We start from the raw sequence: 24,366 nt of genomic DNA, 5'->3' as shown, positions 1-24,366 counted from the left end.
TTCATCAAACCTGCGTGTCGTGGCTCGGGACGGTACAGGTAGATGGATGATGGTGCCACAGGGGTGCCGTTGCTATGGCGAGTGAAAACGGCTGAGTCAACAGTCCAGTGACAGTGATGAAGGCGAGAGCGGCAGGCTACCCCCGAGCACTAACAACATGGTGAGCACAGCCAGAAGCAGACACTTGGTTACAGTGCGGTTTGTTGAGCTGCAGCCGTGTTTCCCAAAATGCTCTGCTTTTCTCAGGATGAGAATTGGGAAGAGAAAAAAAAAAAGTTCATCTTTTCAAGAATTTTAACTCCAATCAGACTGTTGACCTGTGCACTATCAATGAAATACTAGTCTATTAATACTGCTGATCTTTTTAAGGGGTGTTACAGATCAAGATCAGTTTACTAATCACGAGTAGGCCTACTCATCAGCTCAGCAGGAGCTTTTTCAGGACTGAGAAATTAGCCCTGGTGATGTAACAGTGATGCTATCAGTATTACTTTGGCTTAACAGAAACATTTTACAAACTGAAGTACAGAATGAAGGAATAAACAGGTACTGGCGTAGCTGACTTCTTGACTATTACTTTTGAGTTCAGCTTTCTAAATGGTGTTCTGCTGAGGATGTCCATTACTGAATCTTAGCTCCTCAGTTAGTAATTGCAAGCAGTTCCTTTGTCAGATTAGTTTAGTTGAACCATCTTGGTGGTACATTAAAAACAAAGGAAATATTATCTGCTTGACGCCATGATACTTTTGTTTCTTTCTTACTACTAACCACTGCTGTTTTGGAGTTAAAGTACCAAAAGGTTCCTTTGTGAAGCAGATATTTTGGGAAAGCGGCATGCTGCAGCTGTGTGGCTTAAGTGTAAAGAGTACTATACCAGCAGAGGCCCTCCTCCCTACCAAAGAGCAAGTTGGGCTGAGAAGCCAAGCTGTGGAGGGAGGTGGAAAAAGAGACAAGCAAGTTTTAAAAAGCTAAAACAGCAGGGAGACAGTGGGACGGAGACCAGTCATGGTCAATCCAGACACGCTTACGACAAAAAACAAAGGGCCTTAACAGCTGCTTCGGTCAGGCTGGGATGTTGTTAGAGGCAGAGTCGTGAAAAGCAAGAAGTGCTTAAGCCTGTGCTGAGAAAATGTGATCCACATGCAAAGCACTTTTACAGACACTTTCAGTAAAACTGAAATGGTTGAGTTTCCTAAAATGGGATCAGGCAAATTGGCAATCTGTAGTACAAACTCTCCTTAAAGGAATATACCACTAATTTTCTGTGTAGTTTGCAGAGACCTTTATACTTAAAGTCATTTTTGAAATTCTATTCTTCTTTAACTTTCTTTTGCCTCTGCGTCAGTTGTGAAATTGTAATAAATTCATGCTAATTAGTCTGTTTATTAAAGTCTGCTTATTAAAGTTGAGTCCACGTGGTGCCAAAAATCAGCTTGCTGTTGCTAAATAAAGATTTCTGAGCCCCATAAAGTAATTCTGCAATTTAACAATCTAACATGTGACCATCTTATATAAATGTAATGGATAAATAAACAAATTACCCACATGGCACACACTTAATAGAAATAAAATTGTATTTTTATTGTACAGGTAGAGGGATGTAAAATGAATCCCCCGTGGTTTCTAATCTAGGGTTTGAGAAAATACTGATTCCCACCAGGAGGTTTAACTGCTCATACTCTGACAGCATGTACACACCATGCCCTGCCAACAAACAGTGTGTCCTCTCAGCAATTTATCAGAGTGTGCACCGTCTCCAAAAGTTCTTCCTTTTTTTCAGTTTGTGTTTACGAGTTAGGAAACAAGTATAACGAAAAAGAAAAGCTGGGCACAAAAAAAAAAAAAAAAAAAAAGTTGGAAACCAATAATTTTTTTTAAGCTCCGTACTGATTGATTAGTAGCTATGTACATTAAAACATCACTTGTGTACTAGCAAACAGCCACCCCTGAAAGTGGGTCTGTTTGTTTCCTGTGAATGTCCCAAACGGAGGCTGTGTCTGCTGATAACACATCGACTCAGTGAGGAAACAAACCATGGCGACATGTCCTGCAAAACCAGTATGCAGAGACCACTTCTCCATAAACACAGACAAGCTGAATGCAAGGCTGCGCAGCGAGGGGATTTAGGGGCAGCCGTGACATTAACATTTAGATTAGGAAGTCAGGTCGAAGATGAGAGTCAACAGGTGTACACCAAATTAACTGAGCCTGACCAGGAAAGCAGGAAATAAGCAGAATGACAGAACTAGTGGAAGAAGGGATGATTAAAACGAGGGAAATGGAGAGAGTAAGTTGACAGGAATCATTTCCTTGTGAAGCCTGTGGTGAGGAAAAGTGTGGCCGACAGCGAAGGCGAGGCTCGCAGCCAAGCTGTCAATCACCATTTGATTGGAGGAGCTTGTTTGCTCGCTGTGAGGCTGCGGTGTGATGAAATCAGAAACAAAGCAGAGCAGTCTGGACTGCAGAAGAGCCCACGTCTGCTCATGCTGTCCTTAGGAAGGCACGATTTTCCGTTTTGCCGAGAGAACAGTTTGGCAAGCTGGGAAAGCATCCCACATTTTCTGTGGTGCTTGCTTGTTTTCAGTGGCAATGATTCTGTTATTCTGATCCCACACACAACACTGTAAATCCGCCTGGTGTCAATTCCAGTGTCACACCTGAGGTTGCTGAAACTCTGCCACAGTCAGCATCTGGGCGGCATGATTATGCAGAAAATGGGAGATCCTGCTTTTTCGTATTTTTCGTATTTTGAGGAATGTCTTGGTTATTTTATTATGAAAGAAATCCTTTGTTAGAGTAGCTCAAAAAGCGATGAAACATGGCGATCAAACAATTAAGGAATAGAGCAAAGCAAAAACGCCAACTTTCCGCAGTTCCATGAGCTCAAACGTAAAACTTCCTGCTCCTTCTGTTTCTTTTCTTTTTGCAAATACTTGAACATACTTGAACTTTGAGCTTTTATCTTCCTACAAAATTCCTGAAAATCATTAGTATGTTAAGAATATTTTTGATATGAAAAATGCTCCATATTGCTGTCGGTATAAGAAACAGTTGTTGTATTATTACAGCCAACGCTCAAGGAAATCACTGCTGGCTGCTTTTTCAGGATCTCCGAGTGGTTCAATTGATTTGTTTGCAGAAGGATTTCATACAATCTGGACTGCCATTTGTTAACATTTACAAGGCGATATGAAGAGTTCTGCTGCATATGAGCTGGTGGTGACTGTTAACTATATGCTGCTTTTTCAAAGATGCTCAACCCCCTGGAGTCACAGCTGTTGTATACACTAACAAACAACCCATTATCATATTTTCCTGGATGATTTTCAGCTTGTCAGACAGAGGAACAAATAACAATCTCTTTCCTGACAGCTAGAATTATTCTAAGTGTCTTTAAAAAAAACAAAAAAACCAACAAAAAACACATTTCTCTTATTTGTTTTATTTTGAATCTGTTTTGTGATCAAGATTCGAAGCCAATGTTTAATTGAGATACATACATTTTGAACAAGAGGATAGCAGCACTTTAACGCCCTTGTCTGTGCGTATACGAGTATTTTACAGGGAATTAAATATCAACTGGAAATAAACACGTCTTTTTTTTTTTTTTTTTAAAGAAATAGCTGCACTTGACAGTGATTCTATACCGTCGAGCTCAAAATTATTCTTTTAGTCCCACTAGTGTAGGAAATTCAGACCAACGTGTACCTGAGCAGTTCAATCTTCTGTCTGACTGTCAGCTGAGAGTGACAGCTAAATGGCTGAAAAGTAAAATTTTAATGCACTAACAATGCTGGTGGCGCAGAGCTGTGCGCTGGTTTTGTGTTAGGAATTGAAAGCAGCACCCAGAGACTACTTCCATTCAAGAACATAGCAAGGTGCTGCTGCTGTCACACTGAAGCTTCTTCCTCTTTGTTGATGACACTTCCAAAGAGCTTCAGATCTAAGCTTTAGGTGGCATAAAAACTCCTAGAACCAGACTAGTCAAATGATAATCTGAGAGGGAAAAAAAGGTGCTTTTGCCTCAGCAGAAGTGAACGAGCGGTGATACACGGAGAGAGCAAAGCAACAGGCATCACATCAAACATACAAATGGAAAGAGAAGACTGGCTGATATTGTGTTTGTCATGTAATTGCATCAATTTTGTATTTCTTTTGGTTATTTTGGTCACAAACTGTCAAGTTATTATAGACTCATAATTCACTGTGGGAGTATAATAATTTGACAGATAAACAGTGTGGCAGAGCACCAGATGCTATCATGTCATTCACCTCAGGTTAGCAGCAAAATTGGAGATGCAGTTAACCATCTCCGCATTCTGTTTCTCTGCACCCCACATGCTGTGGAGAAAAAGGGGGGGAGGGAGGACAAAACAAGAGGCAGTTACAAGCTGCTCCCCCACCCACACATTAACCTAGCAAACCCAGAATGGTCACATAAAGACTTAGTTGTACCAACTTAATTTGTAAAGTAGAAATGCAGTTGATTAGACTCAGGTAAAGGTCACATCAGTTCTGCAAGTGTAAAAATAATATCGTGACATTTCACTTTTTAAATCGCTTTCATGGTCTTGCAAAGCACCAACAAAGGGAAGATAGGTAAAAAAATAAAAAATAAAAAAAAAAGCTAACCTCGGTTAGAAGGACTTACAAAGAATGTCTCAATAATAAAGAAACATACTCCCAAACACAAACACTGAACTCAAAGAACGGACCCACCTTTGTAGCTGTGTTTGCAAAAGTAAGTTAGTTGTTTTAAACCTAAGAAACTTTTTAAGGAGCTGTTTTTCTTCATCAGTTGTCTGCTTCCTGTACTGCACTGAGCTGTGAAAAAAAACTGTTTACAAAGTAGCTTTTGAGTGCTGTATAATCAGTTAAAATATGATGGCTTGATTCAGCTACTAATGGTGTGTGTCTGCTCTGTAATGACCTCGCTTGTTTGGAATTTATAAGTTCGTCTGACTCGTTATAGATCTGGTCATCTGAAGGAGATAAGAACGTCCTTAGAGCACAATTTAACCATGCAATGCAAATCGAGCCTAGTGTGTCTGTTAATACGCACCAACATACACATTATTTTTGTTTTGTTTTTTTCAAAGGCAGTCTGTGGTTTCACAGATGCATTAGAAGTATCCATCACCGGATAGCCATCAAGACACCAAGAACAATGGGACTACTAAAGTAAGAAGACGGACCATCATTCTAGTGATGATTCCACGCTTTTTTTGCTTTACAGCAAAGCAAAATATAAGGTCTGAGGGCACTCAGACCAGCTGCAGGGATTTATTTTTTAATTACAAATTAGCTCAAATTCTTCAGGGTAAACTTTGTTCTAAGAGTAACCTATTAGCTGGAAAATTAGGAAGACTTGAAAAATGGGAACGTCCAAGAGTGAGTCCACCTTTAAAGTTTTAAATCTAGAGTGCCACATAATGCAGCTAGAAGCAAAGCCTTGCAACCAGAAGCTAAAGACTGGGACCGCAGTGGGAGGTGGAGCTGAGCAGGGGGAAGTATCTAGGTCACCACGAAGATGAATAAACCGCAGCTTGGGTGATGTTACAGCTTTGTATACGACCATGTGCTATGGTTTGTGTAATGGATCATGTGACATGTGTGGCTCTTGTAAAAGTTTTACTGCTCAGGTATTTCAAGGAGAAGGTTAAAGGTTGTAAGATTAATGGATTCATCTCATTAACGGTGTTTTATAGTAAGAAAAGGGAGCTTACACCAAGTTGCTGAGTGATGCCAAGCTCAGTTGCTGTTGCTGCTGTTGCTGCTGCTGAGAGACTGCTGGTTGCTGTTGCTGTTGCTGTTGCCAAGCAGCCATGTTGCCAGGCACCAGCCCCGGTGGCGTGAACGTCTGGAGCGCTGTGAGATCTGCGCTCGTCAGCTGGTACTCTGAGATTAAGGGATGGAGGGGGAGACGCAGAGGGAGAAAGGCAGAGAGAGGAGACGGAGAGGAGGGGTGAGGGGGATTGTTTTACATCATACAACTTTCGGGTGCATCAATATTAATCAGCGCTAATCCATATTAATGGAGACCTTTGAAGTAGAATCACTCCAGAAGCTCTCACACAATGAACAAAGTGAATATTCATAGTGGTTTGTGGCATCACACTACAAGACTTCCAAGTTTTGCTGCCTTCCACAACTCACCAGTGTTGTAGGCCGTCTGCATGCCGGAGAAGGGCGCTAGGAGACTGGGTGTTGCCACGGAGACCACTGGTGTGGTGAGTGGCTGTGCCACCTGGGAGCCGCCTAGTCGTTGAGCATTCTGGGAACACAGAGAGATGGACAGAGGAAGCTGAACATTGGGGCATGTGAAGTAGAAGAAGTGATTCTAAAAACAAAGTCTGCATTGAGCTACTGACAAGTAGCAAGTTGATTTTCATATGCAACATTTCCTCTTGGTATAAACATCTGCAAGTCTCTCTCTGCACAGTGTAGTTAATCCATGCTAAAACACTTGCACTGTTAAATTCACAACCAAATCCTTCTGATGTTTTTCATGTTGAGGAATCTCTGATAAGACACGCAGTATTTGAAAGAGAGGGTTTGGTTATAAATCTCAGATGGATGTTTTAGCCAGAATGGTTTCATAGATCCAGTGTTGCGGCTCCATGTCGTGAGAAAACCTGGTCTGGATCCACAACAAATCATCTCTTTTTCTCCTTATATGGACTGAGTGTAGAGGTTCACGGCACATGACTTCATCCATTTTCAACAGCAATAATGATAATGGTTAGCATGTGCTTTTCACTGTACAGCAGAGTGGAAGCAGAGACTGTAATGTACCCAAGGTCAGCTACTACTTAAATAATTTTACTAAAACCACAGCTTGCTCTACTTCTATTTCAAATAAAAACAGACACATTATCTCCTGCATTCTACTCTGTGCTTTACAAAGTACAAGTGCAGCAACTCTAATTAACTTCCAGCTCTGAGTTTTACTGACACTTTAGAGGTTTTATTAAGAGATAGAAGCAAAGAAAACCTAATAACTAAAATCTAATATAATAAACATTTAGTTGATTTCACTTGCGCCTGTGCAGGGCATTGGAAGATTCATTATTCACCATGCCACAGCCAGAAGCATATCCGCTTCCAGCAAGAAAATCCAAGCACCTCAGTTCTCTCTGAGGTGTTTTAACTTTTCTGTGACACTTTAACATCGGCGTGCAAGATGAGAAATGTCTCGCATCTCAAGGTGGCGTTGGCACAGCAATGCTGTCGCCAGGGCCGGGTGCTTGTGTTATGTAGCATCACGGTGGAAGGTGTTATGAGAGGCATCGCTGTGCCGGAGAATCATGCTGACAGGAACGCATGCATCGACAAGGCTGACAGAAGAGAGACGAGAGGGGCTGAATGTGTGTAAGGACGTGTTTTTATTTAGTGCGTGCATGTGTGTGTGTACAGAAAGGAATGCAAGGCATGAATAAACAATGTGAGGTGTGTGTTTGCTCTGAGGGGTGGGCATTGGTATATTTATGCAAGGAAACACCCGTGAACCTGTCAACATGCATGTGTGTGTGCGTGTGTGTGTGTATGTGGACTGAAGAGGTCAGCGTATCTGAGTCTAACACGTCCATCTGTGTTCCAGGTTGGAGACTTTGTGAGCTTTCCTCACTCTGATCCTCAGAGCATCGACACTCGGATGAAACCAAACATGCACATGCTGAGCAGCTTTCACACACAGCAGAGAGTCAGGTGGTTGCTCCGGTTCCCTTGATGTTTTCTCTCTACAGTCTATTTGTGCTTCACAAATGTCACTTTAGGCTAGGCTCAACTGTCCCTTAAATATACACATTTTAAAATTCAATTTGCTTTCAGGTTTTCCTTCGCAATAATTCGCAATAATACTCCATCAATAACAAAAACTGGAAATCGTGAAAATGCAAGTGCTAAAAGACCAAGACTGTTTTCAATATATTTCAATTCAAAAGATAAAAAGCACAGTCTTTGTAAAAGAAAATACCTGGTCTCAAATGTTTTGGTAATATTTTACAAAGAGTACTGAGATTTAACCCTTTAAAGAATGAACCATGAAAAAACTGTCATGAAATTGTAAATTTTTTTATAAAGAGTGATTATTGAACCTTCAGCCAAATCAAAAAAATATAATAAATAAATAAATAAATATATTAAAATGCATTATTTATTTACATTTTTATTATAGTTGCTATATCTGGCATTTTCTCCACACAATCTATTGCTTAATCGATTGCTTTTCTTCTATACTATATATAAACTTTTTAAAAAAATTATATCAAACACTAAGTTCTAAGTTCATTTTAGGTTATGTTTCCCAGACTCTTACGACCTTTGGTAAATACACATTAATTTGCAGTCTTGCAGAGAGTTGTTTAAGGAGACGGACAACCTGTCATGTTTTTATGAATCTTATTTTAGCTAAGAAATATTAAAAAACCCTCCTGTTAAAAGAAGATTTACACTTTTATGATTTGTGCACAGATTAAACATACACGATAAATTCTATAACACAGCTTTAGGGATGTTTATCACTAGTGTGCAGCTAAGCTTAGCTGATACCACCTGTTTCCAGTCTTAATGCCAACCTAAATGGAAGCTTCATATCACATCTTAGAAAGCAATACAGAGATTATCATTAAGCAGCTTTTGGATGTAACTTTATATTTACATAGCATCACATAGAAATGTTATCCATCTTTTCATCTGACTCTGAAAGAAAGCTTTTTTTTTTTTTTTTTGTTTTTGTTTTTTTTTCCCCACTGGTCAAACTCTGCCTCGTGATAAGCTTGTAGCTAATAAAGTCTAAAGACGTTTAAAATAATTAAACAGTGCCTTTTAAAACTTTATGTTCTGCATAATTGAGAGCACATCTCATGAAAAGCTTTTCAGTCTAGTCGTATTGTAGCCATCAATATGCATTTAGTTCTCCGTTTAAGAAAATGATGTCTGTCAAATAAATGGAATATTAAAGTCCTTTCAGTCCTTGGGCCTAATGAATTAAGCATGCAAGGTATGTGGTTATGCAGAGCCTGCCTTTCTTGTATTGTGTATTGTTCCGAGACTTTCCCTGACAAACTTGAAGTTCAAGTCAAGTCTTGTAGGATTGAAACATCACAAGTTCAAGTCTTTTCATGACTTTAATCAAGCCATAAACTCTGTTGGCATTTACAAATCTTGTGGTGAAGCTTGTAGTGAAGCATAACCCTTACAGTCAAACTCATCCAGGAAAAGAAGCAAACAGATGATTTCTCCACCGTCTGTGTGTAGCTCTGATGCTCCAGTGGCTTTACGCCTACTCTTCTCATAACACCAGTGCCACTGATTCAACCCTGAAGTGATGCGTTTGCTGACCGTGTCACACTCATGCTCGGTGAGATCACACACCACATCCATGAGCCTAAAACTCTAAAAGTCTATTCACCTCACTCACCAACTCCAGCTCTTCCTCAGTCTGCACGGCCGGTGGAAGAGGGGAGAGTAAAAAACAAAGGGCTGTTAAGTTTCTATAAAATCTAACTGGTGTAGAGATATGAACATGTTATGGTTACTTTGAGAATAATTATAGAGATGCATATCATGGTAATAAGATACTGAAAAGTGAAGGAGAAAGACCGGATCCAGAAGTCTGCCTTGTTAGAGACTGTACACCATGTATGGATGGACATTGTTGCTTTATTGTGTTTACAGATTTCTGGCTGTAGTAATAGAAATTATGTAATAGTGAGAAAGTTAGAACCATATTTAGAGAAGGAGAGCAGACATTATTATATTTTAAATTACATAAATTATTTCACTTTCTGGCCATTAAAAGGCACAGTGGCCACAGCAAAAAAGGAATCTGTGAACATGTCACACATGTGAGAACCACGTGAAACATTTTTATTTTCATCTTCTAAGCCTCTCAGTTATTCCAGACTACTGCCGAGTCCATCACCTGCACAATCTTCTTGTAGACTATTTTCTTCAGCCTGATGAATGTGGACAGGTTGTTCGCATCGCTGGAATAATTAATAACCAGAGTTTTCATATAAAGTAACTCCTCATCTTTATAGTTAGATTTAGAACAAAGGAATCTAAGGGTAAAGTGTTTTAAACACTTCTAATTCCTGCTGTCAGAACTCAGAAATGTTCAAAGTTGGGTTGTGTCAGTTGTCGTTTTTAAGTGACCCAAACAATTATTACTTCAGCTGCCAATGGCGAGTCCCCGCAAAGTTGTGCAGCAGCAGAAATAAAGATGAAATGGTTTGGCAGTTTCATTGCATGACTCAAACTGGAAGTGGCTAAAGAGAAGTAGCAGTCGTGGAAATATGTTTTCATGATATGACACATACTGCTGGAGGCAGACAGGAGGTCCTCCTGGACAGTGACTTGCACAAAGATCCTGACAAAAATCTCCCACTGTAGCATTTATGTCATTTTTGTAATACATTTAAAATCTAGATTCATCAAGTTGCTCATTCAACATTGTGGAGGTTTGGACTATCAATGCAAACTGAATAGGATAGAAAATATGAATGGTTCACCCACGAGGCAGGCCCCTATTGTATATATTATAGGCTTCATCAAAAGGCACCGTAACAAAAAGAAAGGAAAGATTACTGATACTCATCATTGAGAGACTGGCTGTATTACACTTGAGAGATTAAAACACCTGAAGCCTTCATCGCATAATTTTGACTAATTCTGAACTGAAGTGCTGCTTCCACTCATGATCTCCTTACCAGCTGCATGAGGCTCTTGCCACTCTGTGAGGTGATGACCCTCAGGTCCGGCTTACGGCTGTTGACCATCTGAGGGCTGGGTGGAGGTGGAGACTTAGCCGGGACTACTTTCCCCAGGCTGTTGCCATTGGATACAGAGAGGAGGCCTGGGGAGGCCCTGGCACTGATGTAGCCATTAGCTGGAGAGAAACAAATAAAGAAAGTGAGGTTCAGTGCAGAGGAAGTGTAGAAGAAGGTTGTGTGTTTGTCTGTTTTGATGCTTTTTATGTTTCTACCTGTGAACTAGTGACTTTTTGTGCTTGTCTGCCTGGATGTGTATATTCAGCTCTGCATGCGTGTGTGAGAGAGCTCTCATTAGTGAGTTGATCGCTCTGTCGCACCACATGCTCATCATTGTTTCTGTACCTCAAACAGCTTTTTTCTTTGCAAGATGATTCTCTGCAGCTTCTTCACATCAAAACCATGTCATGATCTCTCCAGATCTATGTTATTTCTTTATTTCCATGTTCACACTCACTCTCTACACATTTCCTCTTTTACTTTTACGTGTCTTGGCACTTGGTTAAAAGAAAAACATGCAAATCTTTCTGGACACCTGCCATCTGTGAAACACTGTGAAAAACCCCCACTTCCTTAGAAACTTAGCTTTCATTGCCACTGAATTATTGCTAAATTGGTCTCTATGACACAGTCAAAAATCTTCCATGCAGTTTAACGATTACACTGTACTTTCAATACTGTGACTGCATATAATGTACATGTGTAAAACCATTATATTGTATTTACACACATGTAAATTATTACTTGTAGCAATACATGATATTATAAACTGTTTTTTGAGAAAAACAAAATAAAAATGTTTCTTTTATATAAACTAAGGTCCATAAGGTTTTGGAAAATAACAGTTTTTGTCATTTTTCTTCTGTACACCACCACAGTGAATACTCTGAAAATCAGATGAAGGGACAAGGCAATGTATACAAATGCATTTAATGTCCTTACAATTCATGCAGTAGCTTTTTAAAAAACATCTTTTTTGCATCTCATTCACCAAAATTGGAAAAAATGATCATTACAAAAATATTTACAGACCTAACTATTAGGGGTGCAACGATATTCGTATCGATATTGAACCGTTCGATACAGTGCTTTCGGTTCGGTACGCATATGTATCGAACAATACAACATTTGTAATTTATTTTATCAATTTTCCTTCTGACGATGCTGTCTGTGTTGAGCGCTCAGTGAATCTGTGTTCGACTACTCCGCCTAGGCTGCACTGTCGAGCGCAGATCCACTGAGCACTCAACACAGACAGCATAGTCAGAAGGAAGAGCGCAGGGCAAGCTAGCGAGACAGAAGTTAAGCTCTCCTTGCAACAGGCAAATTGAACGTCATTCAGATCTGGCGTTTGGAATTATTTTGGTTTTCATGTGACGTATGACCCTGAAGGTAAGCGAGTCATGGACTAAAGTAAAACAGTATGTTGAATGTGCCATGCAATGCTCAATTACATTGGTGTGAACTAGTGTGTTAGCGCAGTTAGCTCGTTAACGTGTTGGCCGTCTAGCCCCATGCACGGAGTGATCGGCGGTAGCTCGTTAACGGAGATTTGCCGTGTTGTGGCGTTAAGGTCATTTCAACGAGATTAACCTGAAAGCACTAGCGGGAACACAACGAATATGACTGCACATTTACGCCGACATCATCGTAGTGCAAAGACAAGTGGAAGCAGACAAAAAAAAGCAAGCATGCTACTAACTTTAGCCGAGTCATTTAGACAGCTGTTAGCACATGATTCTCCTTATGCTGCTGAGAATATAGCCCAGAAGAAGCGGATAGTATAGCTTTTATTTTGGAAAGAGCCATTTCTCTGTAATAAACTCTTTTCCAAAGATGAGTGATTCCTCAATCAGATACAGGGCTCGCAATATCGCTAGCCCGACGTCCCGGAGCTAGCGATTTTTTCAGTCGGGCTACCAAAATCTATCTCTTCCCTGCCCGTCGGGCTATTGTAGGAAAAATATATGTCAATGCTTTTGCATTCTTTCGGAAATGTAGCTGGGTAATTATGTCATTGGCATCGGTGAGCCACTGTCAATATGTGACATATTGAAGTCGCGTTTGAATTTGCGCTTGTTTTTTTGCTTTCACTTTGCAATCGTGCGAACTGTGTATAGAGAGCGACAGCACTGATCTGTGAGTGATGATAATTTGTGCACCAATTCCTCTGACATCGTCTTATTAATCGTTAGCTTACTATGCAAACATGACAAGTGAAATCTCCCGCAGCAAGCTTAAACATGTGAGAGGTTGATCGTGCAGAGAATCGCTGAGCTTATGTGAGTGAGTGTGTAAAAGCATTTCAGTTCTGCTGAGCCAAATAAGACAGGTCAGGGTGAAGAAGTGACAGCCAAAGAAAAGCTTACCACAAAACGGAGAAGTTATGACAAATCAGACTATGAGGCAAAAAGAAAGTGCAGCTTTATGGTTTCATGGACAAAAGAATTTCTGTGGCTGCAATATGATGAGCTAAATAACCAGGGCTGCACATAAGTGGTCCGCAGGTGCGCATTCGCTGTCAAAATAAAAAACACGCACAAGGGTTAGGGTTAAATTCAAAAACTGTACTTTTGAGTTAAAATATATATTTATAATTTTAATAAATGACAAATTAAAAAGGCATGAACATTTTTTTGTATCGAAAAAATATCGAACCGTGACACCAAAGTATCGAACCGAACCGAACCGTGAATTTTGTGTATCGTTGCACCCCTACTAACTATGTGTAAATTGATCTAAGGGACTTTATATATAATATTTAACTTCATCTCTTAAGGCTTTCCTTCCAAATCATTTATTAAAATGAACAGATGTCAATTTGCCAAAAAATGAAGAATTATCCAATACACAAGATGCTTAAAAGAGTGCATATTAAGAAATTAAACCTGTTCTGATCTCACATGGAAGTCTGGTAATGTTTGTTTTGTGTTTTAGTTAATGAGAAATGTATGAAAAGTCAAAGATAATTTTTTAAGGCCATCTAGTCCAGATGAGTAGCTCACTGATAAGTTTTTAATAATTTCAACAGTGGAGCTTTACAAGGTCTTAAATATGCACAATACATTTAATTACGTTTAAGGTTAAATGAACTGGTTTTAGTCTTTTCATGAGGCTTGTTGACAGTATTCAAAGATAAAATAACTTCTGGTTTGCAGTGTAAAAGTTCTCTCCCCCTTGTTCTTTTGATCTTTAACGTCGATCAGGGCATTCCAGTAACATGTCTGGCCACATTACAGCATGCTACACCTGTTGAACGCACCCTCCTTTGAAATGGCACAACTGCCACATTCCAAACCTGAACACTGCCACACAACAGTTACTCTAAGAAACAAAGCCTGATTCGTGACGTGCTTCTGTCACAGAAAAACACTGCACGATACAATGCTGCTTCCTCTCCCATATTTACGTTCTTTTCTATTAGTAGGTTGTGTAGTGTATTTAAGATGGGTGTCGTTGGGGTTTTTTGTCTACTGTGTTTACCTTTGTTGCCTATTCATGTTAAATCAAGTTTAAAAAATTAAAACGAACGATGGATTTGGTGGTGATGTGGAAGATGGAGGATATCTGCTTGTCATAACAACAAGGCTCCAGCAGACAGCAGCCTGTTCGAGGCTAAAAGACAAGTAGGCTCAAACAGAGACTCAGTCACAGAGTATATAAAAAGGGGGACAGCAGGGACTTTCCCAGCCCTAACACACACACACACACACACACACACACACACACACACACACACACACACACACACACACACACACACACACACACACACACACACACACACACACACACACACAGTATTCCCCTTGGACAGACAAGGGATATGTGTGATAGCAGTTCTCCATGACGCTGCCTCCAGACACAGTGGCATGTGACTCTGCTTCATCTCAGTCTCACACACACACCTCCCATAAACGAAACCTCACAACAACAACTAGAAGCGAACACTACCTCTGTTATCAGCTCAGCGGGAGGGAGACCGGGCAGAGAGGGAGGAAAGAGGAAAAGCACAATAGGAGCAAAGGAAGGAGTAATAGAGGGATAAATGGTGGAAAAGGGAAGGAGGCTTGAGAAGTTAAGGCAAAGCTTCTTAATGTGAAGCACCTTTAGACATCATGTGAGACAAAGAGACAAAGAGCTTTATAAAAAAAACAAAACAAAAGAAAGATATGAAGATGAAAAGTAGACCCTGACAAATAGATTTTAAAAAGAGTAAAATATGATTAAATATAACCTAAATAGGATTAGATGAACATTATGAAAGAAAATAAAGTTACAATACAGCTATAGTGTAGTACATGATAAGACCAAATTTACCCAAATTAAATTTAATCAGAGGCAGAGGCAAATAGAAAAATCCTCAGACTTGATTGAGCTGCCGTAGACTTGAACTTATCTGAGACTTTGTTGAAAATATATGAAGGAAAAAAACCCTGAATGCTGAGTCTTCATGTTTAGTTTTGACTCTGGGGATATTAAGCAGACCTGTTCTTGTCCTAGAAGATTTGACAGGTCTGGATAGTTCCTGACAGAGCAGTATCAGATTTGTTCTTTGGCCCTAAAACATGATATAGACAAAGAAAAAAAGCTGGAAACAAAAAGAGATAAAGCAGAGCTTAAATAATTGCACTGTATAGTATTACCATATAGTTTATGTTATTTCCTCCAAGTAGGAAAACAAAACAAATCTTCAATAACCCCTCAAAGAAAAGAAAATGATCATTACAAGAAAAAAAAACAAAAAACAAAAAAAAACTATTAGCCTTTAAACTGAATTTCAAGTGTGAAGAAGGAAGGCAAGAAATGATAGAAAAAAGGAGAATTAAGAAATTACTCAGAACTGTGGGAGGGAAAAGAGAAAGGAGAGAAGGAGGAACCAGTATGGTCAGGAACAAAGGAGACAGGGAACAACCAAAGAGTAAGGTATATGGAAAAAATCATTAGGAGGGAAGGAGAGACAGGACAGAGAAGGTACTGGAAGGACATGTGAATGCTGGGAGGAAAAAAAGATGTTGCAGAATGCAGCAAGGTAGAAACAGATGGAATGAGACAAGCCAGGAAGATAACAGTAGAGGATGTCAGAAGAAGGTACTGTAAGTCAAAAGACAAGAATGAGATGAAGCAATACGAGATGATAAAAGAAGAAAAGGATGGTGGAAGAAGTAGGACGGGAAGCAAGGAAGTAGACAAACTATGACCACGACAAGAGGACAAAGGAAGCTAGCAAGGAAGAAAGAAAGTGGGCTTGAAAAGTCATTTGTAAAGAAAAGACAAAACAGGATAAGGATGGAGATACTGAAAGCAACAGGGACAGAAGAAGGGGGGAAGAAGGAGGAAAGAAAAGATGCCAGCAGGTAATGAGGTAATGAGACAAGAAGCAGAGGGCATAAAGTGACCACATATTAGATATGACTGAAACAGAAAGGGAATACAGGAGGAGTGGCAAGAAAGCTACTTAGGAAAAAGGAATGAAGCACATAGGGATGAAAGGGTATCTGGTTACAGAGGCGGGGGGTGGAAATAAGTAGCAACAGAGGAGGAGAAGATAATAAGGGAGGAGTAGAGATGAACAGAAAGGCTAGGAAAGGAAAAAAAAGCATTTAGGAAATGAGGGACAGAAGGTAGAGAGGTAATGCGAAAGGAAAAAGAAGAGTTTGTTTTTCAGCATCATCTGACCAGTGAGAACACCTGTGTCCTGTTGACGCACAGTGAACCCTCATTACATCAGGTGACTCGGGGAAATTCTGCGATCCTCCGTGTGTTTCATGCTGCACAATGTGCACCGAGCACTTGTGCATGTCTCTGATGGAAATCTGTTGCTGTTCACATTGTGTTCATGGCTCTGTGTAAACAGAGAGGGTGGTGGAGTCGTGGCGATCCAGAGTCAGGAGTTACAAACAATGTGAATACGAGTGTGAGCCTCTGCTCGAGTTTGTGACGCGTTTTTCACTCGCCCTCAAGCCAACTCCAAATCCCCTTAGAGAAAATAAAGATGGAGTGCTGAGATGCTTGTGTAGCCCTGTATGTGCATGGATATCTGCTTACACTATACTAGACAAGTGTTGGTTTTAGCTGGAATTTGGAGATGCAGATTACTGACACATTTTTGTGTTTACTGAAGTCATTTTTACAAGACTCCAGACGCATTCTTGTTTGGACACTAAGGGATGAAAAATGGTAAATTGTGGAAAAATATGTAACAGCAAGGAATAAAACACAAAGACAGTATAAAACATGGTCCCCCATTTCCTTGGAACTCTGAATTCTGAAACATCAACATCAGCTTTTTGAATGCTGCCATGCTTTCTTTTTTCATTTTGTTTTTTTTATTTTGAACGACAGAATTTAACTATTCAATTCTTTTTTTTTTAATTACTGGAAAAACAAAATTGAGAAAATAACTTGAAATTTCGAGTTAGGCATCTTAAAAATTTGTGTTAGCTCTGCCAATCAGGAATCTCAGTGAAGGAAGTAATTTCCTTGTTACACGGAAGCAAATGGTGCAGACACGCACAATCAAAATCCAGGTAACATGGAGATAAGCTTCCTTATTGGCAGCACTAACTCGAGATTTCAAGTTTTTAACTTAAAATTTTGAGATACCTTAGTGAAATTTTTCAATTTTCTTGGAATTTGGAGTTAGGCATTTCCAAATTTTGAGTTATTAAGTCAAAATTTTCTACTATAGATATAAATATATATATTTTTAGTGGTGGAAACAAGCTTCCATATTTACCTTATGTGGATTAAATGAATTAGAGGAGCAGATTCTGATTAGGAAGCCTATGAAACAACATGGCCACACCATAACTCATTAATTCAAGTGGATGAGTTACAAAAAAACCACCCCAATCAGAGCTGTTATAAAGGGGGAAAACAATGCAGCATCTGCTATAGGCATGCTTTCAATTGTTGTAAAGTCTGGCAATTTAACACAGCAGTCTATAGCAGACTTCCTTTTGGAGTTAGCCGCAAGTGGTCAAAAGAGAAATGTCAGTTTTTGCCACGTCCTCTTGCCTTCATTTTTCAGCTTTGGAGGTTGGCCCTGACCTTCAAAATGTACTTTTAAAAAACTGAAATCTACAATACAAATAAATCTGACTTATTTTCTAACATAACCAGCAACACAAAACAACTTAGCTTTACACGTAACTGTGAAAATCAACCGAAGAAGTAAAGGATGTATAATCCCATATTTCTAGCTGTATCTAGTAACAAATAGAAATTTGTCTTGATCTGCTGAGGTCTGGAGCTTTCTGCCTTGCCCACAGAATGCATTTGAATCGAGGGCACAAATGAAAATGGAAAAATGAAAAAAAAGATAAAAACCTACAACTAAGGTAAGGCAAAAAACAAACATACACATTTTTAGAGGAAAAAACTGCCCTACTTACAAAGAAATGTGAATTTTGAATAACAGAAAAGAAATTCTTTTGTGTTTATCTCTGGTCTTTGTTTTAATTCCATGCTTGCTTGTTTTCTACCCTCTCAGTATCTCTTTTACATTCTAATATAATAACAAACAGAAACTAAATAATTTTTATGTTTTCCTAAAAAGAACTACAAGAAAAATGTTAGACTTAACAGAAGAGTTCAAACTTGCAGATTTGTTTTTGTTTTTTATTCCAAGCAGTTAAAAATAGCATACGCTTATTGAGTTGTGGACCCCGTGTTTTCGTGCCGAGTCGTGAAGTGACTGTATTTTAATACTTCTTGTGTTTATATTTATTGTTTACACTGAGCATCCAGAAGCTCACATGAATATAAGTCCTATTCTGAGCATGAGTCACAGAACCGCTCTGAGACATCTGTGGCTTTATTTGTGTACGTTGACTGTTCGAATGCACTTTTCCATATACTTTACATGTGTTCTTGTCAGTGTCCGGGTGAACATGTGTGACTACCGTCAGTGTGTGTGTGATGTCTCTTATTACGCGAGGCTGGGCGTGGGAATGTGTGGAATGCTGGGTGACGTCAATGGTGACATTCCCGTAGCACTGACTCCCTGGACAACAGCTGAGAATGACAGATTCAAGAGGAGGGGAGGGGAAGAGGAAAAAAAAAAGAGGGGAAGAAGGGAGGAGAGAAGAAGAGAATGGAGAAGAAGAGATAAAAGGAGTAAAGCAGAGAAAAGAAGAAGATGGGAGAAAAATCTGAAGAAGTGAGGAACTTGAAAAGAGTGGGTTGTACAAAAAAGTAAGAAAGTAAGCAAAAAATAAGACTCCTAGGTATAGAAAGAAGACAGAAAAACTGGGATGAGGAGAGCAGCCATAAAGTGAAAGAGGAAACAAAAGATCTGGAAGAAGGGAGGGAAAAAAATAGGTAACACTGTCAGGATGGTAATGGGAGACACAAAAGATGAATAAAAAGAAGAAGAAGGAGCAGGCAGAGAGTGATTAATGAGATGAAGGAGTGAGATGGGAGGACGGAGTGGAGCAGCCATCCGGGTGGATCAGGTAACCTTAGATGAGTTCTGGTACAACGAGGTTTCATATTTCGACACACGAAGGAGTCGTGATGTGTTTACAGAAGTCCTCGTGGTCACATTCATCCAAATCGAAACACAGATATCCACCTACCTTCTGAGGGTCAACTCAGCACAGCCATTGACAACTAAACAAAGGCTTATTCTTACAAGAAAAATACAATGTGTGAAGAGTTTAATAAAGTTAACAATGACTCATTTCTGAAATACTGTTAAAAACAGCTCTTTGATCTTCAATAACAAGTCCAATTTACAGCATTATTAGTCAGGACATGACTTTAAATGCTTATTTATTGAATGATGACTTGCTTTTAGCAACACTTGGTAAAAAAAGAAAAGTCTCCACACTTTCATTAATAGCTTTGAAAAACTAATATCAATATTGAGCCTTGGCTTTCGAGTATTCCTCTCATACAGTGCAGGGAAGTTAATATAAATGCATTGATTCATTTTGGCCCACCTTACCCTGAGACAATGCGTTTATCAAGTGAATATAGACAGGAAAAAAGCTCCACACCTTTCCACCATATCTATTACTATGGGTTTGCTGGCAGTATCTTTCCCAGCTAATGGGATTTAAGGGGAGAGCTCTGGCTAGTGTCAAAGTCACCTCTGAGGAGAGTCCTTTGCCAAGACAGGGGACAGTTGGATCGGGGGGTGGGGAGGTGCTGAAGGTGGTGGTGAGCGGGGTGGGGCGGTAGATTATTCTAGAGAGAAGATGAGGGGGAACAGCTGAGAGAGACAGCATGAAAAGGGGGGGAGGGAAGCAGTGCAGCTAGAGGGTTGAATTGCGGGTGAGGGGTGGTGGGTAAGCACGGGAAGTGGTTTAAGTGAGGGGAGTTAAACAGGCTGCTCTTTTCAGCGCCAGATGACGTTGGAAAGGTGCGGGGTGGACGCCATTAATCCTATTTTTCAGATTTCCAGAACAAGATTTGAGTGGTTGTTCATTTTTTTTAAGCTTGCCTCATTACAGACCATTGAATCACTCCTACGATTTGTTCAGTGATTAAAACAGATCTGGTCTTGTGATCACTGGAGTCTGTTTCCCTTGGTTGGAGAAACAATCAATCAATCAAAGCTTTGTAGGTCAGGATTAATATACAGTACAAATGCTGAGCAGACGTCCGATTCCACTTTTATATTAAGAAGACGACAAGAAATGATCCTAAATGATAAGAGTCTTAGTTTTGCATGGATGGAAAGAGCTTCATTGACAACGACTGTTAAACTGGCTAGTGCTTAAGTTATTACACTCTAGCTCCCAGCTAATCACGTTCTGACACTTTGCTTGTGTCCGTATGTGACAAATACTATTTTAAAACAGTGGCTATACTTTTATTGTTGATTTCTAATATTAGAAAGAACAAAAACAAAGAGAAGTGATGCATGGCACAATCATTGTTTTAATTTTTTTTAAATTTGATAAACTTTAGCTTTGTTTTGGTTTGATTTGCTTCATTTCCTTGGTTACCGTCTCACGCCAGTGACAAGATCAACAAAGCATTTTTGCCAGATGCCGAGGGACTCCTACTGAACTTCACTGGACTAACCCGCACAATTTAAAGTGGCATGCAGTTTGGCATATGAAGTCTGTGGGTGTAAGTGCGTCACAAAAGAAACAGTGACTGATGATGTCTACGTTAGATACTAAACAGGAAACGGAGCTGACAGAGAGAGCTGGTCAGTATATGTTGTTGTTCATTTCTTTCACTGTGATCCTCTGATGCACTGAAGGGTCAATAACAAAACAGAAGATGCCCGTATACACGCAGCCTCTGTCCACCAATCAGGATGCAGCATTAAGTGGCCATAATTGGTGTCGCTTAGCATTGCCAATCAATATCCAAGTGGCAGTTTCGCCCATTTTCAATGACACTTGTGTTATGTTTAGAGGGACATAAATCTCTAAACTCTCTTCTCAATGTACCACAGTACTCACGATGATGAAACCAAAATTAGTGAGACTGACTATTGATCGTTTGGGTCAAAATAAAGTAGAAATAAGACCCTTATCACCCTCACCAGGTGACATCAGCACAATGTCAGGCTGAATAAATGAAGTGAAACAACACGGCACTTTAGTGCGATTAGCATAGCTCACACCACCTTTTAAAAAGGACAGTTTACCCACAGCAAAATAATATCGACAAGAAAAAGCATCACATTCAGTACATAAAAAATAGTGGAAAAATTTAATTCAATTAAAAACTCATTAACAGTATCATAATTTGAGTATTTTAACATGCTTTCGGGTGTTTTACATTTCTTTTTTTTTTTAAATATCAAAGCTGCCAATTAAAAGTGAATGACTGTCATAATAATAATAATAACAATGACAACATATTCAGTAGTGGATTCAATCTTTTGTATTCAATACCTTGAGTTGCACCACAATTTAAGCTGCCATAGAAATCATGAATCTGAGTAAACCTGAACTTACAGTTTGCTTCAAATACATTTATCAGTACTCGGCTCAATTTTCATAATTCATTAAACTGGCACTAAAAATGAAATTTCGAACTCACTTTGAGATTCATGTGTCACATTAAAGCCGGTAGACCCCAGACTGGCTTTCTAATATTGCCGAAGATTTGAATTTAAAAAACAGCTGAGAAGCTTCACAGAAGTTATTCTGTAACATCGACAGTTTCTTTTCCTCTTTTTAAAGTCTCTGCTTGCCTTTCTCCCTCACAACCTGAAACCCATTCTGTTCTTTGGACTGTTGACAAGCAGCTTGTACTGTGACCCTCAGCTGTCGCCAGTCAACAGGTGTTTCATGCTTGTGCTTGCATTTGTGAGTTCGTGTGTGTGCGTGTGTGTGGCTGTTTGAGTTGGCGTCCGAGTTGTGTGAGCCTGCTGCCACACAAAATATTCTGCATTGCTCTGTCTCTACGTCAGTTTCAGAAACCATGTCTCTTTAAAGAGTCCAGCCAAAATACAGAAAGCAAAGAGGTGTGTGTGTGTGTGTGTGTGTGTGTGTGTGTGTGTGTGTGTGTGTGTGTGTGTGTGTGTGTGTGTGTGTGTGTGTGTGTGTGTGTGTGCGCGTGCGTGCGTGCGTGCGTGCGCGCATCTTTGTACCAAAACTGGGAAGAAAGGTAAAAAGATAAAAGAAAACATTTACTTACGGACTGGACTCGGGCACGCTCCATTAGAGTTCCCCAAGTCTCCCCCTAACAGAGCACCTGGGATAATAGGAAAACACACCACGGTCACATAAATAACGCTAAATATTACCTCACATCAAACAGTTAATCTGAGTAGCACTAATCTAAAATGATGCATGAAAAATGAAATCATTAAATCAAGTATCATTAAAAAGTCCTACTGCAATCGATGCTCATTTCACTCACTGAAGGACCATAATTGGTTTCAATTCTGCATTTCCAGTTAATGTTTAAGTGTTAGTTTCATTACTTCTCAATGGCACTTATGTGATATTTTGAAGGGAAAAACTCTGAAAGACTAAATGCTCACCTAAAGCTAATATTATTTAAAAATGAAAGCTCTTCATTGGGAGGAAGACAGTCCATGTTTACAGTGTATTTAACTGCCAGTCAAACTCTCTTGTTACATATTTAAGATAATCAGAATAAACAAAATGTTATATCCAAAGGTATTTCCTCATTCGCCTCATAGGATTACTATGAGGCTACTGGAGTGCTTAGAGACATTATTCTAATGTTAATTTACTATAAATGTGTGAATGTTGAAGCAATTCTACTTTAATCATAAGTAGATGAGTTCTCCTTCTCACGGTTATTGATCGGCACAAACCCACAGTGATATTAACAAAAATCCTGACTTTGGAAAATAAACATCAAACACATTTTACCCTTGCAGTGTAGGTTTGAGAGATTTATCTTCAGAGATTCACAAGCCGGTCTTTAAAATGCTCTGTGTCCGATAACACCAATGTGCGAACATCACAGCATCATATGTGCTGCCTCCTGCACGCTCTATCCAAGCAGCTCTCCCGCCTAAATCACACAGAGTATTTCCAGTAGCGCGAAGGTGTCTGAAGCCGACCATTTCCTGCTGTCTGTCACATGTGAGCAAGGACAACTGTGGAAAATACTTTGCTCTGATTCTCCTGAAATGTGCATGTGTGACAACTGATTTTTTATTTTGTTTTGTTTTAGCTTAGCCCCACCAACAGCGCATCGCATCAAAGTGAATATCATTAAAGAAGCTGTGTTGCTGCTAAATGTTTAAAAAAGCAGGTTTGTAATAACACAAACTTGTGAGAGAGTTTTTCAGTATTTTTCCCAAATAACCAAAAGCATAAAACGCATAAAATAGTAATTTCACTGTTGTCATAAAATTAAATCTCATGTGCTTTGTCTCTAAGCACAGGAAACCGAGACATTTTTATACACTGCAACAGCTACATACATTTATCTTCATTCTAGCAAACATTATGCTTGCTTTTTCCTCACATCGCAGGCAGCATTTTTTCTGCACTGACACTTATTTTCCCTCGGTTGGTGCAATTTCAGTTCTTTGGCTCCAATGCGCTTTAGAAATTTGGGGTCATTAGGGGTGACTGAAAAAAATCTGGCTGGACAGACACATGGAAAAACACCAATAAGCAAAGACAATGAACCCAATGCAACTCTGATAATGTGGGATGCATAAAAGGGTACAGCGATGTATTTGCACTGCTGAGGTTATGAGGAGTAAGGGGAGGGGAGGAAAGGGGCGTCCATTACTGCTACGTGAAACCCACTTGCCTCAGAGAACGGCATGTTATGAAAGATGCTGTAATGCATTTGTTGCGAGTTACATCACCTAATTCTGACTTGCAATGAGATTACGCTGGTCGGAACAAAGCTTGATAAGTAACCTTGTCTGAGTCGCAAAAATGGGGCACGAATCCTTTTAGTCAGAGGTTGAAGGATTGGTTTGCCACACAGAGGCAGCGGGCGCACGGTGTACCAGCCAACCAGTCATAGAAATGATGGATGTCTGTCATTATAGGTAGTGTGCACTTATTTCAACAAGCAGAGGAGTTATTTAGACTGATGGAGCATGCAGGCTGCACAACACATCACTGGTCATTTTGCTGCTTGTCGACTCAGAAGATTCTCTATTAAAACGCTGCTGTTA

General features: G+C 39.6%; 1 protein-coding gene across 12 annotated transcripts in view; it reads right to left on the bottom strand.

The window, feature by feature from the left end:
* The window catches only part of mef2d (myocyte enhancer factor 2d), a 105,793-nt gene that overhangs the window by 7,686 nt on the left and 73,741 nt on the right, over positions 1-24,366 (bottom strand). For 5 of the 12 annotated variants that reach the window (XM_004560111.5, XM_004560112.5, XM_012921572.5 and 2 more), the window contains 6 exons: positions 22,386-22,442; positions 10,713-10,891; positions 9,413-9,442; positions 6,157-6,274; positions 5,727-5,898; positions 4,273-4,341 (listed from right to left, as the gene is read on the bottom strand). In XM_004560111.5, coding sequence (XP_004560168.1) covers positions 4,273-4,341; positions 5,727-5,898; positions 6,157-6,274; positions 9,413-9,442; positions 10,713-10,891; positions 22,386-22,442 — 625 coding nt within the window. Of the gene's footprint in view, positions 1-4,268; positions 4,342-5,726; positions 5,899-6,156; positions 6,275-9,412; positions 9,443-10,712; positions 10,892-22,385; positions 22,443-24,366 lie in introns of those variants that run through there. The other 7 variants (XM_023153209.3, XM_023153214.3, XM_076890179.1 and 4 more) reach the window with 5 other exon arrangements.

Source organism: Maylandia zebra, linkage group LG11 (assembly GCF_041146795.1).
Source record: "Maylandia zebra isolate NMK-2024a linkage group LG11, Mzebra_GT3a, whole genome shotgun sequence".
Classification (NCBI taxonomy): Eukaryota; Metazoa; Chordata; class Actinopteri; order Cichliformes; family Cichlidae; genus Maylandia; species Maylandia zebra.
Note: the sequence above shows the minus strand (reverse complement) of the source record. Positions and strands in the feature narration are given on the sequence as shown.